We start from the raw sequence: 17,206 nt of genomic DNA on the forward strand, positions 1-17,206 counted from the left end.
GTTTTTAAACTGTGTAATGTGGTACTTTGTGTTACTTACCTACACTTGGTTTTTAAACTGTGTAATGTGGTACTTTGTGTTACTTACCTACACTTGGTTTTTAAACTGTGTAATGTGGTACTTTGTGTTACTTACCTACCCTTGGTTTTTAAACTGTGTAATGTGGTACTTTGTGTTACTTACCTACTCTTGGTTTTGAATACGTATGTTTGGCTAATTAAAGAATAATTTTCCTGAAAGGGGGCTGGAGACTGCATGGAGGGGGTCACCTATTTTAATCACTATACAGTAGTGTGTTGTCTTTCAGTCAGTCAGTCAGTAGACACTAAAATGACATCACCTAAAGGACTCTTAATGTCGCAATTTGTACTGTCTGTGACGTCGGTAAAACATGCACACGTCATGAATAACATGAAGAATTATGCACTCTGTAGGCTACAACACAGCATGACATACAAACTTCAAAAGCAAGAAATAAAAAATATTTGTTACTTTTAATTTTGGTTTTATTTACTCTTGAAACAGAACACTTTCGGGGACCCAGCAGAAGTACATCTAGTATTATATGAGTGTATCATATTTTTTAACTGCTGGAACATTAATTCTTACACGAATATTGTTTTATTAAAATACCAACGTTATTTGTGTGGATTTACACGTGAGAGTTGTGACAATAACTAAGCATAAACCATGGACAGTTGTTGTAATGCTTGCTGATTCTGAATATACCGACCTTTGCTCTTTGTCAAATTAAGGAGACAATAAAGAACACCATCACCCAATTTCTTAAAAATATAAGAAGGAAATTAAGATAAATTACTTGTTTTCAGGATTCCATGTACTCGTAATCATTACTTCTTGAAGATAAGGAGAAGAGAAGCGATATAATGGATACAAGTAATATTGAGACAGAAAGGAGTATCAATAAGTCAACTTCTTCATCATCCTTGCCTCTTGACGATGAAGAGAAAGAGGTGAGTAAGACAAGTCCGTGCCAAACACGGACTGTACTTGAAAAAGAACCAGAAAGACCGACTCGTCCGTCACCTTTAGTTGAGAATAATGAAAGGGCACGGACCAGTGATCCGAGCACTGAAGGAAAGAACAAATCAGTGGCTCATCTGAATTCGTCAAACTTTTCTGATATAAGTGATAGTGATGATGACTTTCTTCTTGCACCACCAGAGGTCCTTATTTCTTTGAAACACCTTTACACACTGAATGAGCCAATAACACCAAGGAAAGAAGCAAGAATGAAGTACACTAAAGTGGTGAGTTTCTTTTTTGTGATATGTTTTACAAAATATTTTTCAACAAGAATAATGTTTTTGGAAACTCTAATTTTGATTGATTAAGCATCATTTTTTTTTGGGAGGGAGTCAAGACAATTAATTTCAAGTAATTGAAAATAATAATTAGAAATCGTATCGATAATTGTATAATTTGGAAATAAAGTGAGATAAAAAAAGATCTTTACTCTCCAGATACTAATAAAAAAACAACCAAACTTGGCCAGTATTTTGCCTTTGTGGCTTCATCAGGGCCTATTAGTAGTACATGAAATTGTATAGTTGAAATATCAAAAACAGTAACAATCAGAAACAAAATTTGATTAGTTGATTATTTTCATGACATTAATCAGTCTACGGACTTACAACGCTAAAATCTGGGGTGCAATTCCTTGCAGTGAACACAGTAGATAGTGTAATGCGGCTTTGCTCTAAAACAGACAGACAGACAACAATCAATTTAATCCTAACTACAATAAATCGTTTTTTTTTTTTTATGACACTAATTGATGTCCATAGGTACTCAATTATTTCTGTGAATCTTCCAGCTGTTACCACATTTAATAATGTGCGTATAAAAATTTAAATGCTGAAAGTTGCTAATAATATAAATAACATTTTGATATTATATGAGAATATCATTCTTATACTCGTGCGTTGCTGTAATAAACTTGACTGAAATGACGTGTACGAGTTCTTCGTAGTATCAGTTAATGTTAAATTTTTCACGGAAAGATCGTATTTTCATTTTTTTTCATACAACAGTTGTTGTGAAATTTGGCTTTAGTCATGCAGTTTATTACTTTTTCTCGTTCTTTATACCGTTTGTTGTCCGAGTTATTCCATTGAAACTGCTATGAACTAGTACATACTTGTATACCATTATCTGGTAAGCCAGTGTAAACTGTATTCATTACAATTCCATTCTTATCTTTATAAGTTAGGACATAAAAAAAAGTATGTTTAATTAGCTGTACTGGGCTACTTTCTAGTTATGATCTACGGAGGTAGCCTGCTTTGTTTAGAAGTGTACATTAATCATTTACAAGTCTCATTATTTACTTTACTCAAGACAAACTGGAATTTATTACAAGACATTTCTAATACAGTAAAAAAAGTAATGACTTACATCACTAGAATGTATCTTTATTAGCTCAATGTGTTGCTATTACAGCTTTATCGGGAGCTATCGATATCTACAGGTTCACTACTCTAGTCCAGTTGCAGCTTTTATGATATCGATAGCTCTTGACGTAGCTGTAATAGCAAAATATTGAGCTAATAAAGATACATTTTGGAGATATCGATCACTATTTTATTTATCTTAATAGAAATGAATGTAAAGTTAATTTAGTTTTTGAAGATATTAACTTTAGGAAATGTGGTTTGCCGTTTTATTTTTTACTTACAGAAATATGATTTTAAATTTAAAGGTTCACGTTGGTAAGTATTAGTACCTTAAAGCCAAAGGTAAATAAATATGCAGTATACAGTTGTAACTCATTAATTGCCATTAAAAAGTATAGTCTCGATATTTGTTCTCGTAATATGTTTTAGATTTTGTTATTTTTTTTTGTCGTTTTACAACATTGTAACATTTTGCTACTGTACGTATATGACAGAAAAATAATAGTCCAGCTGACGATAAAGAGTTAGACAACTCAAAAGTTCATCAATATTACAAGAAACAGAAGTGTAGCCTGTCCTTGGATAAGTTATTAAAAGATATGGAAGTAGATGCCGAGTTGAAAGCAATGGATGAGGAATTAAAACGGGGGCAGGTGTCACTTGAGGAGAATAATGAGGATAAAGTTTTGGTTCAGTCTCCTTCACACTATGGACTTTCGGTTGAACAGTTTATACTCCCCGAAGACCGCATTTCTAAGGCCTCTCCTGGACTTTCTGTGTTTTCTTTGAAGCAGTGTTTTCAGTTCTTCAGTCAAGGAAAAGGACTCACTCTTATTAGCTGTGGTTTCAAAGAGGCAGAAGGAACAAACTTTGACAAAAAACTTATGAGGATTCCAGAAAGACTTCTTCCTCAAATTATAGTCTCGGGAAGTTTTCACCATCAACTCCAGTTCACAGCCTTCAAAGAACCTTTGCTCTTGTACCTTTTCAGACTTTTAGGAACCCACCAAGAAGTCTTAGTTCAAAACGCTTGTAAACAGAGCCTTTGGAACCTGATGAGTTTCAGTTCTTTTGTGAAGACTGACCAGTTCAAGTGGTGTCCACCTCTGAAGGAGCTGACCAAAGTTTTTATTAATCTTGGTGAGTTGAAGTTAAAGCTAAAATTCATTTTGAGACACACTTTTTTTGTAAAGTTTACTTAAGGAAAGGGCTTTGTATGACTTTTGTAGAGCCAGGCGTTTAATCGATAAGGTGAATTATCTATGAGCACAGATTAAATTGACTAATGTTGTGTGTTAATTAATTAATTAATCAATCTAAATTATGGTTAAATCAATTAGTGTCATGAAAGTAATAAACCAATCAAAATTATTGTTTACAATTGTTAGTTTTTCATTAATTGTAATTACAAATAAATTGATTGTCGCGAAAATAACCAACAAATTGAAACTACAATTTCAGATTATTCTAACTATCTAAGTAATAAAAACAATTACCATTATGTTTGTTTGTTGTTAAGTACCAAACTACATAAGGGTGGGATTACCTCATGATTTTAGGGTTTTGGGTTTGATTTCTATTACCACTAAACTTGCTATCTTCTGCCACTGTCACTAATTTTGAACTGCTGACTACAAGGAAGGCAACTGACTGGCAGGATCCACTGCCAAACATCTGATTACTTAAGTATTAAATAAGGTGTAAATTTAATGTTGGATAAGCATGCATGGCTCTAGGGGAGGGGTCAAGACCCCCCCCATTCCTTTTTTTTTTTCCAGAAATTAATAACTATTTTTTAATATTGTATAAGCAGTTGCTGATCTAGTGGGGGTGGATGGATCTAGAGAGCTTTAACCCCTATATTCCCCTTTTATTTTTTCAGATATTGATAACTGTATTATTTAATGTTGTATAAGTAGGTGTAGATATAGGGGGCCTGGACCCCTCCAATTGTTTTTAATCAATAACTATTCTTGCTGTATAAGCAGGCATGGATCTAGGGAAGGTGTCCAGGGACCCAACCCCCTCTAATTTTTTCAAACATCAATAACTGTTATTGAATGTTATATAAATAGGTATAGATCTAAGAGAGAGTCTGGACCCCTTCCATTTTGTTTTTAGAAATTAATTAAAAAAACATCCAGGTATCTTTACATAACCAATTTAGTACCAAAAATAAACACTAGATGTCAGTGCTTTTAATTGCCTCAACCAATAACCGATTATTTCTAAGCTAATACAACAATATGAACATCAATTAAACATTACCATGGTAAATTTTGGTGTCCAGATTTTTAAGAGATTTGTTTTCATCAAAGTTCATATTGTTTAGGATACCTTCAGCTCTTGCAAACATAGATTGATTTTTTATTGTTTAGAAGTTATAATTCTTGTGAGAGAGATATTTTCCTGTTTTTGATGTCTAAAATAAATAAATAAAAATGCAAGTGGTATGACTGTATAAATATGGACGTAGATTTCTTTTTTAAGTACTTTCATCTTTTTTACCAATGTTAGAATTATTTTTCAAAACATGATTATAATCAATTAGAACTATTTAATTTCAAGTAAAATATTTGTTCTTGACTGTCTTTATTTTCATATCGATCACATCACCAGAAATGGAGATACAAGTTTTAAAATCACCAGGTGATAACCCGCCTGATCTAATCATTTACAGAATATATTAGCATTATTTAAACTTTGTCTGACTTCTTTAGGACTAAATGGAGATACAAGTTTTGAAATCACCAGGTGATAACCCGACTGAACTAATCATTTACAGAATATATTAGCATTATTTAAACTTTGTCTGACTTCTTTAGGACTAAATGGAGATACAAGTTTTGAAATCACCAGGTGATAACCCGACTGATCTAATCATTTACAGATTATATTAGCATTATTTAAACTTTGTCTGACTTTTTTAGGACTAAATGGAGATACAAGTTTTGAAATCACCAGGTGATAACCTGACTGAACTAATCATTTACAGAATATATTAGCATTATTTAAACTTTGTCTGACTTCTTTAGGACTAAATGGTCGAATCTGATTAATCCAAGATACTATATTATTGTGGAAGTTTTGTTTCATGTAAAAAAATACTGAAAATTTGGTTACAGTGTTACACAGCTAACTTCTAAAGGGTTAACTGGTATCATACTATTATAAAAATGAAAACACTAGTTAGTGTGGAAAAGTTAAACACAGCTGTTATTTGTTAACCCTAAGGTGCACCTTTGCGAAAGGGTTAATACAATATTATCTGAATAGACTTTTAGTTTTATTCTTATTCATTTCCTATTGGTCTTTAAACTTTGTAAAACAAAATTATAATTTATGTTGTAAAATAAATTGATGATATGCTAATTTTTATGTTGTTTGACCTTAAAGTTAGGCTACTGAAAGAATATTCAAAAATACTAGGTTTTTGCTTTGGCTAAGTGCTTGTCTGTCTGATAAATAAAATATGTTATGGTTATTTATTTCTCTTGGTTGGTTACAAAGTGCTTGAGTAACTGTGTAGATATAAATACAACACTTAAGACTCCACCATTGTTGTAAACAATACTCAATTGTATTTCTGCACAGCTGAAAAAAAGTTTTCCTGTAAACAAAAAAAAGCAAGCGACTTTTTAAAAATTTTCTGTTCATCCCAAATAATAATTATTTTTGCTAATGACCTGTCACTCATTCAGAATACATTATCTATTTCTTGATTCTCAAGCGTTTACTTTAGTTTTTGTTATATTGCCGCGTCAAATGGTTTAAACATTCACTGGTAAAACACAGCTTTGAAAATAGCGATAAATGAAGTTTAAATATGATTGGATAGAGCAAGAATTACATCATAGTATAGTAAATGTATAGGTTTTAGAATTTTTTAAAAATACTTTCTGTAAATTTCCCATTGTTTTTAATTGTGGAAGTATTTCTGCATTCAATTATATCTGTTTGAAAGTTGTCTTCAGTGAGAAGACACCCGATAACTTAAGGTAAGTTTATACAGCTTAGAGACGGGTTGAATGGGTAACAAAGAAAACTTTAACATAGTAACAGATGTAGAATGAATGTTTCGAGAAGATTTTTGGGTTTAATCAGAGAGTTTGTACGTAACAGATGTTGAAAACCCAGCAATAAATTCCAGGATTTTGAACCAAAGTTGGTAAGATTCGTATCGGAGTGCAGACAAGTGTCTGTCTTAATTACAAACCTAGAATTTTGAGTAACTTACTACAGAAATGTCACCTTTTCACCTAAATGTATCATGAAAAGTTGGATATCATAATAATTTCTTAGAGGTTGTCGAGCCACCAATAAGACAAAGGAGTCTAGTCTCTTGTAGGGATTTATTTTATATACCCTAAGTTCTAGTCTTCTATAGGGGTTTATTTTGTATACTTCAAGTTCTAGTCTCTTGTAGGGATTTATTTTATATACCTTAAGTTCTGGTCTCCTATAGGGGTTTATTTTGTATACCCTAAGTTCTAGTCTTCTATTGGGGTTTATTTTGTATACTTCAAGTTCTAGTCTTCTATAGGGGTTTATTTTGTATACTTCAAGTTCTAGTCTTCTATTGGGGTTTATTTTGTATACCCTAAGTTCTAGTCTTCTATAGGAGTTTATTTTGTATACTTCAAGTTCTAGTCTTCTATAGGGGTTTATTTTGTATACTTCAAGTTCTAGTCGTCTATAGGGGTTTATTTTGTGTATGACTAGAACTTGAATTCTATAGGGGTTTATTTTGTATAATTCAAGATCTAGTCTTCTATAGGGGTTTATTTTGTATACTTCAAGTTCTAGTCTTCTATAGGGGTTTATTTTGTATACCCTAAGTTCTAGTCTCATATAGGAGGTTATTTTGTTTAACTTATATTCCAGTCTCCTATAGGGGTTTATTTTGTATATCTTAAGTTCTGGTCTCCTATTTTTTTTTGTGACATAATTCTCCTTATATATAATTTTTCCTAAAGTTAGTTCTTTTTATTTTATTTTGTATAATTAACTTAATAGGTATTTTTCCAAAAAATATGCTTGGTTTAAAATCATTGATGAATCTATCACTGTAAACCAGTGATAATCAAAATTAAGGTTAGTGTTTTACTATTAAAAAAAAGTAAAGCCAATAGGTTTTTTTGTAGTAATTAAGCCAGTGTTGAACTGAATACTTTAGTGTTTCAAGGCACATAAAGCAATTTTATTAGGATTAAATCAAAACGAACAGTTAGAGACGATACATGGAAAACACATTGAAACTGGAATCCAAGTGTTGCACAGACTGCATGGAATTTATACACATGAGAATGGGACCAAAACCCAATGATATTATCTTCACACAGTGGAAGATGCTGTGACTGGCTTTCATAGGAATTAATTGTAATGTGTAAATGTCTTTAAATGAGAAAATTAGGATAAAACATCCAGATTCTTTTGTTATTGGTGTCAACATTTACAAACAGTAGAGTTTTTAAAGGTGTCAACATATACAAACAGTAGAGTTTTTAAAGGTGTCAACATTTACAAACAGTGGAGTTTTTAAAGGTGTCAACATTTACAAACAGTAGAGTTTTTAAAGGTGTCAACATCTATAAACAGTAGAGTTTTTAAAGGTGTCAACATCTATAAACAGTAGAGTTTTTAAAGGTGACAACATTACAAACAGTAGAGTTTTTAAAGGTGACAACATCTACAAACAGTAGAGTTTTAAAAGGTGTCAATTACATTTTTCTCTTGACGTCAACATTTACAAACAGAGTTTTTAAAGGTGTCAATTACATTTTTCTGTTGGTGTCAACATTTACAACAGTAGAGTTTTTAAGGTGTCAGAGTGGAGTAAAATCATTTTATTGTCCGATTGAATGTTACATTTTGAATTGGGGGGTGGATAGCACAGGTAGCTCTTGTGTAGATTTGCACAAAATTCAAACCAAACCCTGTTGCTTACATAGAAAATGAGTGATTTCACTACTGAAATTTATTAAATTCAGTGTTACAAATGTGGTCTAGCAGTTACAGTTTTTATTACTTAATGGATTCTTGGCACGAGTTTGAAGGTTTATATTTGGAGATACTTCCACAATGTTTTGAACAGACCTTATATCTTGTAGATACTTATGTGGTATTTGTTCGGTTTCCTTTATACCAGGAGGATAAGAAGTCAGAATTTAACTGAACTAAGTTCAAGTAAAGAAGTAAATGGACTGGACATGATGCGTCATATAAGATGAAAGAAATGTTAGTTTAAATCAGTAAACAAACAGCGTATGTACGTACTTCTTGGACACCTGCTGCTCAACAGATTTCTTCCCATCATCCAACTCACGATCCTGAAAAGACTATTTGAATCAAACACTAAATAACAAGAGATGTTCGATTTACCCGTGGTATCCGTCACCACCCACAATTTATCGTTCTCATTGAAACCGAGGCCGTAGCTTTGCGAAATCACGTGCTCTTCCAGTGAAGGGCACTGCTGTTTTTGCACAATGTGCAAAGTTACAACAGCATCCTCCATTGGCAGAGCAGGTATTATATCTAAAGAATAACAAAGGCAGCTTGAAGAAATTGAACTAAACAGTTTTCTGGACCATACCTAATGAGAAAACTGCTTAGATTCGGTATAAATGTTAACTTTTGAACAGATTTTATATTCTGTATATTTATACTATTTCCACTGTACTTGGAACAGATTTATACCTATATGTGGAAATACTTGTGTTTTGAATATATTTTATTTCTGTACACGCGCATTGACCAGCTATTTGTCTTCACTGCGTAATTATTATTTTCCAGATATTAAGTTTTTGTAACAGATTGTTTTAACATGATAATTTGAAGCTATTGTGGTAAATTATTGATAATTTTTTTTTATACAAAACCAAGTTAACATGTTCACTGCCACGTGTGCCCCACCAATTAGTCACAGACAGTTATGTTTCAAAGCCAAATTTCTATTGTGACATACGAGTTTGGGACTCTGTGATGGTTGTTGTATGTTAAATTTTTTTATACTTTATTTATTATTTGGCTGCCAATGTGTTAAATAATTGATTTTAATTGTTTTGCCCATTTAGGAGTTTTCGCAAGTGACCACTGTCCACTCAGAGATTTATTTCGGGAAGCAGAAGGTGAGTTAAGGTCTTCTGTAGCAGAGCAAAGAGTGGTTGAAAATAGTGATCAAGCTGCTGGGACTGATTTAGAAAACTCTAACAGTGACAGGTTTCTTCAGAATCTGTACAACGTCATTGAAACTCTAGCATTTCTCATTGAAAACTGGAATACGTACTCCTACGAAGATTTAATTAATATTGTTCAGCTTCTATGCTGGGTTAGTCTTGATCCTAAGGCTGATGGTCTGAGTGTCGTTATTGAGAGATGCATAGCTGCAGTCTTGGAAGAAATTCCCCAGTCAGAGTGGTGTGATGTGGTAAGTACCAGCTGTCCCGGTGTTTGTAAGGACCGTTTAATGATATCCGTATATGTATGGAAAGTTTTAGAACAGACACAGCTTCTGCTAAGTTATCTACATTTATGTTAAAAATAGTACAGTATTTGAATCTGTGTGCCTAAACTAGATGTCACATTAGATGCAAGTTGTATGCTTTAAAATCGAACCTTTAGATGTAAGTTGTATGCTTTAAAATCAAACCTTTAGATGTCACATTAGATGTAAGTCGTATGCTTTAAAATCGAACCTTTAGATGTCACATTATATGTAAGTTGTATGCTTTAAAATCGAACCTTTACATGTCACATTAGATGTAAGTTGTATGCTTTAAAATCGAACCTTTAGATGTAAGTTGTATGCTTTAAAATCAAACCTTTAGATGTCACATTTGATGCAAGTCGTATGCTTTAAAATCGAACCTTTACATGTCACATTAGATGTAAGTTGTATGCTTTAAAATCGAACCTTTAGATGCCACATTAGATGTAAGTCATATGCTTTAAAATCGAACCTTTAGATGCCACATTAGATGTAAGTTGTATGCTTTAAAATCAAACCTTTAGATGTCATGTTAGATGTAAGTTGTATGCTTTAAAATTTTACCTTTAGATGTCATGTTAGATGTACGTTGTATGCTTTAAAATTTTACCTTTAGATGTCATGTTAGATGTAAGTTGTATGCTTTAAAATTGAACTGTAACGTACCTACTGTCATCCTTAAACTTGACTTTCTCATGAGTTTCGTCACATCTTTTGTTTTAGCTAGAAGATGCTTAAAAGTTTTCACAGAACTAGGATATTACCATTGCTGTAGTAACTTTCTAATACAGTGCTCGGATTTATTTGTATTTTTAAGATGCTAAATCTCTCCTTGGATTAACCAGTTTTGGGGAATTCTATCTGCTGAAAGAGATGTCATAATGACAATAATGTGTACTATGAGACTTCTTAGTAAGTAACAATTCCCCTTTGAACCAAGAGTCAGAAAACTATTTATTGTGTCGACTAATATTTCCAAGGCCAAACAGTTTCTTAATACATCAAAACAGTAATATAAATCTGCCTTTCAAGAGTCAATTATCAGTGAAGTTACAGGAGTAATGATAGTGACTTAGTTTGTATATATAAATTTCAGGTGTGTCAGTTATCACTGAAGTTAACGGAGCCGCAAGGTAATGATAGTGACTTAGTTTGTATATATACATTTCAGGTGTGTCAGTTATCACTGAAGTTAACGGAGCCGCAAGGTAATGATAGTGACTTAGTTTGTATATACACATTTCAGGTGTGTCAGTTATCACTGAAGTTACAGGAGCCGCAAGGTAATGATAGTGACTTAGTTTGTATATACACATTTCAGGTGTGTCAGTTATGACTGAAGTTAACGGAGCCGCAAGGTAATGATAGTGACTTAGTTTGTATATACACATTTCAGGTGTGTCAGTTATCACTGAAGTTACAGGAGCTGTAAGGTAATGATAGTGACTTAGTTTGTATATACACATTTCAGGTGTGTCAGTTGTCACTGAAGTTAACGGAGCCGCAAGGTAATGATAGTGACTTAGTTTGTATATATATACATTTCAGGTGTGTCAGTTATCACTGAAGTTAACGGACCTGCAGGGTAATCATCACGATTTGGTATACGTGGCCAACAACCTTCCCCCATCTGTTAGAGGGATACAACTCAGACAAACACTGAGTTTTTTTGCAGTTCAGAAATATCTTGATGTACCCACACCCCAGCTGGAGACAGATGTTACTGTAGGTATTTTAGTATGTTGAGAGCGAATTCATTTATTTGAGGTAGTTTCATTATCTGACTAGGACTAGTCGTCGTAATATTCGTGACAGGAACTACATTTTATAAATGCTAAGTTGTGCTTCTGATTTAATATTTTCACATGACTGTTGTAGCAGCACTAATAATTTACTTGACTAGTAATATTTCAAAAATGTGAATGTATGTTAGATGAAGTATTCTAAACTCTACGTTATCATTTGAACCGAGGAGTTAATAATAGTAAGATAATCCCAATTTACTATCACAGGGCTTTGTAATTTTAGTTGTCAAAGTAAGTAAATATATTAACAAAGAAGTGATCAATATTTAGCTTCACCATAAATGTTTTTTTTCTCCAGCCAGTTAAAGTTTTGGACCTACTGAATGGTTATCCTCTTCTCGATGTGAAAGACTATTACCTCCTTCACAGTATCGTGTCCTTTATAGACTTCGCTGTTGGAAATGATGTTACTTCCAAATATAGGGTAACTTTTAATATCCAATTACAAGATTGTTTAAGATATGCATATGTTAGATAATATCCAGAATTATTAAGGTAAACGATCACCATTAAAAGTGGTTATTTGAAAACGTTAAATTGGTACCAAATCTTTAATTCAACGGCTTCTTTAAAACTACAGAATGTTAATTGTTTTTGTCTTTGTAGCAAACCCTTTTAGATCTAATTCCTCAGCTGATGAAGAGTATAGGAAAGATCAGAGATACAATTCAATGTCTCGAAGGAATGCAGGTAAAAATAGCCTCCTCACTAATTGGACCAAATCCATTCGTATCTTAACCTTACCACACAGAATTAAATAAAGAATCCACTTATCTATACATTTTTTAGTTTTTAGGTTTAGTTTTGGGTAAATCTAGAGTAACCTTGCCCAAAAAACTAACTATTGTTTGTCATTAGGCTTACCTGTGTTGAAATGTAAAGGATGTTAACTTAGATAGGCTTACAGTAACCTTTGTGTGTTAAGCTATCATCAATACAACCAATAGTGAAATTTTCCCTTTGTGTTAATTTTAGGTAAAAGATGCAGTGACGAGACTGAGGAGCAAGTGGACTTTTATGATTGAAAGTCTTCCTTACAGCCAAGTAAGTAGCCAGTTTTTATAGAATATGCTATTAATTAAGATTACCAATTTTATACGAACTAGTACTTTATAAAACAACACAGTATGTGTATTCGTATCTTCTACTTTTTTTTATGAAAGCTTTTAAGGAAATATTAGGCACAAGATCCAAGTTTTTTTTTTATTTGTGTAATTCGTTCTATTTTTCATAGACAACTCTATTCAGTTACGTCACTGGTGAATACGATATTGAGCAGATAGAAGACCTTGATACAGAGGAGATATTATGTAAATAGAGGCCTGGAAATACCTTCTTACGTTCAGCTGTTGTGTCAAAAAAATATTTTTATATTACAGTGTAATTAAATATGTTTATACCCTCTTTACGGAGCACGTTTAATTTTTGCACGTAGTTTGCTACTTGAATTATAAGTACAGCAGCTGTAAGAAGAACAAACAATACAAACGTATTACTGCAATATTCAGCGGAAACATGATAGCAAACCATAGAGTTAACAACTGGTAAGCCCGATGAGTATCTTAGCACAAGTAGGAAACACAGGTCAACTTTTCACAAACTTCTTTAGAAATTTATTACTTTTATTTTACTCTCTCTTTGCATCTACAATCCTAATCCAATCGACAGGTTCAGCACTACCCACTAATATTCCAATGTACCAATCTATGGCACCTGTAAAATATCCAATCACTCAACAAGGTAGATTTAGCTCTTGAGGAGGGGGACATTTCCCCTTATCAAAACGTCTTGTACAAAAAAATGGAAGCTGACAGTTCCCTAATCTAATCTATTGTTGTTGTTTTTTTTTAAAGGATCTAAGTTGACATCTTTCAGAGTAACAGTAAACACGAGTAGAAACGTTACAAAATCAGCTTCTACTACCTGTTAGATTATTTACAAAACCTGCCTAACACATGAAATTGCAACTGTTCACTTAAAGATATTTTTCGTACTGGCTGCCCTCATCTTTTAACAAGTCTGCGGTCGTGATTACCAAACACACAGTGACATATAAAGTGCTTTAATATAGGTGAAACAAGTATCTGTACAGCACAAAGATCTAAACTACCATACAACAGCTAAGTTTACTACATTACTAAACAGCTGGTATCCGTCTCCAGCCTTACCAAATACACGAGAACTGTATACATTGTGCATACGAAATAGTTTACGTACATCTTTAAAATGTCTTGGCCCTACTTCGCGGTAGGATCTGGCGGTCTTTAATTTCGAAAATCAATCAGAATATGAAAATACAAAGGTTCTTGTCTTTGATGTGTCTAGGAGGGCACCATTCGTGGTAAAGTAAGCAAGTAAACACGACTACCTTACTCCAAAAATACCTGTATATTCTTACACGAATATAAATCAATGTCTACTGAATAGTACTACTTTCTCTTTATAAATAACAATGTTCTATCTTTATCTTTACAGCATGGAATGCCAGCATTATTAACTTTCATTTTTTTCCAACGTGTACTTGAATCACACTTAAAAAAACAATCAGAAGTGACAGTATTTCAGATTAAGGCAGGGTACCTATTATCTAACACTTGCTGATGAATTCTTTTTACATATTTATTTCTTTTAGAGGGGTGGGGGTGGGGGACTTCCTGTCCTAGTTCAACTACTTCGGATGTAATAGAGAGAGAGGTGTGTACATGCCTAAGACATTCTTGTTTCAAACGGGGTGGGGGGGTTGGGCATCCACGCACCTCTCTCTCCGACCCTTAAAGTCCTCACATTGTGAGCAACAGAGGTTGTGGTATCATCTCTTCTTTACTGAGCCTGGTAGTGTTGCATAGGGTAGGCACCAATCACGCTGGGCTGTTGAAGTCCCTGTCCCATGGGGCTCTGGGCAGCTGCTGCAGCCATTGGAGGCTGTCCCGGAATTCCCTGCCAAGCCATCTGCATCCCCATACTGTGGCGAGGGAAGAGGAAGCGTTTAGTTCACAGACATCATACAGATCTATTTTAAACTTGCACTCACAAAAATTAACTCGTAAACAAAACTTATCTGAAGCAATAGTACAATCAAAAATTAAATTACGTTTACAACAAAATCCAGCCACTATCTATCTGTATTAAAAGACCTACCAGTCACTATCCATCTATAATAAAAAGACCTACCTCGCTGCATGCCATGCAAATTAAGTTACCTCTGTATAGCTATTTCAAAAAGAGTCCCCGCTAATCTCTTAAGCATATGCCAGAGGAAAGTTTACTGAGACTGTAGTTTCAAGTTACAATCAAGAGTTTGTGTAAAGCTCATACCAAGCGTACAAAACAAAACCATAATACAGAGATACCTTATGACCTAATAACTACAAGTTTAAAAATTTGCAATTGATATAAGGGAGGTAAAAAGAAGCTTCACAGGGTTGTAAAGAATTTATGATGATGTTAGACTTAGAAGCTCAAAAAAAAAATCTTTATATATCTTACAGCTTTCAAATTAGAGCTAAACATTACAGTTATAATTTTAGAGGAGAGACCAGCTAAAAGTTTTAAAAACTTATAAAATGAAGGTCGTAAATTTTACTTCTTATTTTATACTTGACAGACAACATTTTAGAAATATCAAAGAATTAACTTTAGATAAATACAGATATATATATATATATATTTAGCTTGTAAGAAAATCAACACACTCACCCGAATCCTTGCCCGTAGTACTGGCCATAAGGGTAATTCATTCCCTGCACAAACTGTCCCTGCACTGGGGGGTAGCCTTGAGGGTACCAGTAGCCCATCTGTTGGTAGGGGTAGGTGTAAGGGGTTGTCAGGTTCTACAGTACACACACAAGTTTATAAATGTTAGTACCAAGACAAGTATGGTCATGAAAGGAACCTGCTGTAGGGGCACTTACGTTTGTTTTCTCAAGATGCCCCCTGGTGGAGTCGATGTGAGCATTGTTGAGGCTCATATTTCACCATTATCCCATGATGTTTTCAACAAGTAACTAAAGCAGCTAGAGAAAAGCATTACAAAACTCGTGGGTCCTTTCTAACAGCTTACTTCAGGTGTAAAGTTTCCGATAAATTTTAAGCTTCATAGTCGGGACCTAATGTCATACTAGATGGCGCTAGCCCATAAACAGTGAGCCTAGGAAAATGTCCATCCCTCTAGTTTGGTTTTGCAAGAGCCTCCCAACACACATGGAAAAATTTCCTGTGTAATAACTTTGCCACTCAAGAAAGCTTTATTAAGAAAAGAAACACTAAGCGCCCCAAAGTTATTTTTAGAGAACAAAGAAAAAAGTATTTAAGTTGCTGTATTTGAATTGATTCTATACATAAAAAACACACTTTAAGGAATTTTGTACAAGACTTTTTTCACTAACACATGCTAGGTGGCTTAGCAGATTACCCCCCACCAAGTCGGTTTAATTTGGTTTAGCCTATTCATGACTGATACCTGTATGTTACACAGAGATAGCAATGAAAGAAGTGTTCGTAAACTAGTGATTTCATAATGTTAAAAGAACTAATTCGACTGTAAAATAACTTTTCCATTTATAAACTACTAAACAGAATATTGTAACCTAACAACAAAGTTCTGAAAGTATAGGAATAGAGTCAACATTTCCCAGCTTAAAAACAGATTTCTGGTATTATAGTTTTCGTTGATGATCAGATGTGATAAATCGTGGGTACAGACCACTGAAACTGGCAGCCATTCGCTACAATAAACAGTCACATCAGAATATTTAACATCGCTTTTAACAAAAAAAAAACAACCTCAATGCTAGAATAACCGTCTGCAATAATGACCGAGGATTAAAAAAATGAATAACAGGTGTAACAGGAAAATATCGAGATTTACGTTAATACCTTTTGAAAGAAAGATAATTAATTCAATAAGACCTTACTTGGGTTTGCTGTTGGTTGGTAGGATCACCAGTTTCCTTTCCCCAGGAACACTTGACTATCTGACTGTTAATTTCAGAATTGTGTGTGCCGACTATTGCATGTGTTGCTGCCTCCTTCGTGGCAAACCTTTAAAAAAAAAGGTAGAAAAGTTTTTGATACCACACCCAAGCTACCTGTACTTATAACAGTTTTTTAAGTTGATGAAAATTGTAGTGTATTATCAAGAAAACCATTTACCAAGTTCCAATACTGGACTTTCACTCTTTATTCAGTGTGCTTTGAAAACCATTTACCAAGTTCCAATACCGGACTTTCACTCATTATTCAGCATGCCTTGAAAACCATTTACAAAGTTCCAATACCGGACTTTCACTCATTATTCAGTGTGCTTTGAAAACCATTTACAAAGTTCCAATACTGGACTTTCACTCATAATTCAGCATGCCTTGAAAACCATTTACCAAGTTCCAATACCGGACTTTCACTCATAATTCAGCATGCCTTGAAAACCATTTACAAAGTTCCAATACCAGACTTTCACTCATAATTCAGCATGCCTTGAAAACCATTTACAAAGTTCC

General features: G+C 33.6%; 2 protein-coding genes across 9 annotated transcripts in view; one reads left to right on the plus strand and one right to left on the minus strand.

Moving 5' to 3' along the window:
* Positions 1-13,115, plus strand: part of LOC106462976 — a 16,529-nt gene extending 3,414 nt beyond the window's left edge. For 2 of the 5 annotated variants that reach the window (XM_013922948.2, XM_022390380.1), the window contains exons 2-9: positions 831-1,271; positions 2,912-3,557; positions 9,494-9,846; positions 11,455-11,631; positions 12,010-12,135; positions 12,318-12,401; positions 12,687-12,755; positions 12,946-13,115. In XM_013922948.2, coding sequence (XP_013778402.1) covers positions 888-1,271; positions 2,912-3,557; positions 9,494-9,846; positions 11,455-11,631; positions 12,010-12,135; positions 12,318-12,401; positions 12,687-12,755; positions 12,946-13,029 — 1,923 coding nt within the window. In that variant the 5' untranslated portion in view covers positions 831-887 and the 3' untranslated portion in view covers positions 13,030-13,115. Of the gene's footprint in view, positions 1-827; positions 1,272-2,911; positions 3,558-9,493; positions 9,847-11,002; positions 11,435-11,454; positions 12,143-12,317; positions 12,402-12,686; positions 12,756-12,945 lie in introns of those variants that run through there. The other 3 variants (XM_022390379.1, XM_022390382.1, XM_022390381.1) reach the window with 3 other exon arrangements.
* Positions 13,116-13,309: 194 nt separating this feature from the next.
* LOC106462971 (nucleolysin TIAR-like) overlaps positions 13,310-17,206 on the minus strand; it is a 38,505-nt gene continuing 34,608 nt past the window's right edge. For 2 of the 4 annotated variants that reach the window (XM_022390385.1, XM_022390384.1), the window contains exons 7-9: positions 16,625-16,751; positions 15,408-15,505; positions 13,310-14,673 (exon numbers count right to left, since the gene is read on the minus strand). In XM_022390385.1, the coding sequence (XP_022246093.1) occupies positions 14,532-14,673; positions 15,408-15,505; positions 16,625-16,751 (367 nt within the window). In that variant the 3' untranslated portion in view covers positions 13,310-14,531. Of the gene's footprint in view, positions 14,674-15,407; positions 15,542-16,624; positions 16,752-17,206 lie in introns of all 4 variants that reach the window. The other 2 variants (XM_013922942.2, XM_022390383.1) reach the window with 1 other exon arrangement.

This window comes from Limulus polyphemus, unplaced genomic scaffold, assembly GCF_000517525.1.
Source record: "Limulus polyphemus unplaced genomic scaffold, Limulus_polyphemus-2.1.2 Scaffold1292, whole genome shotgun sequence".
NCBI classification, from domain to species: domain Eukaryota; kingdom Metazoa; phylum Arthropoda; class Merostomata; order Xiphosura; family Limulidae; genus Limulus; species Limulus polyphemus.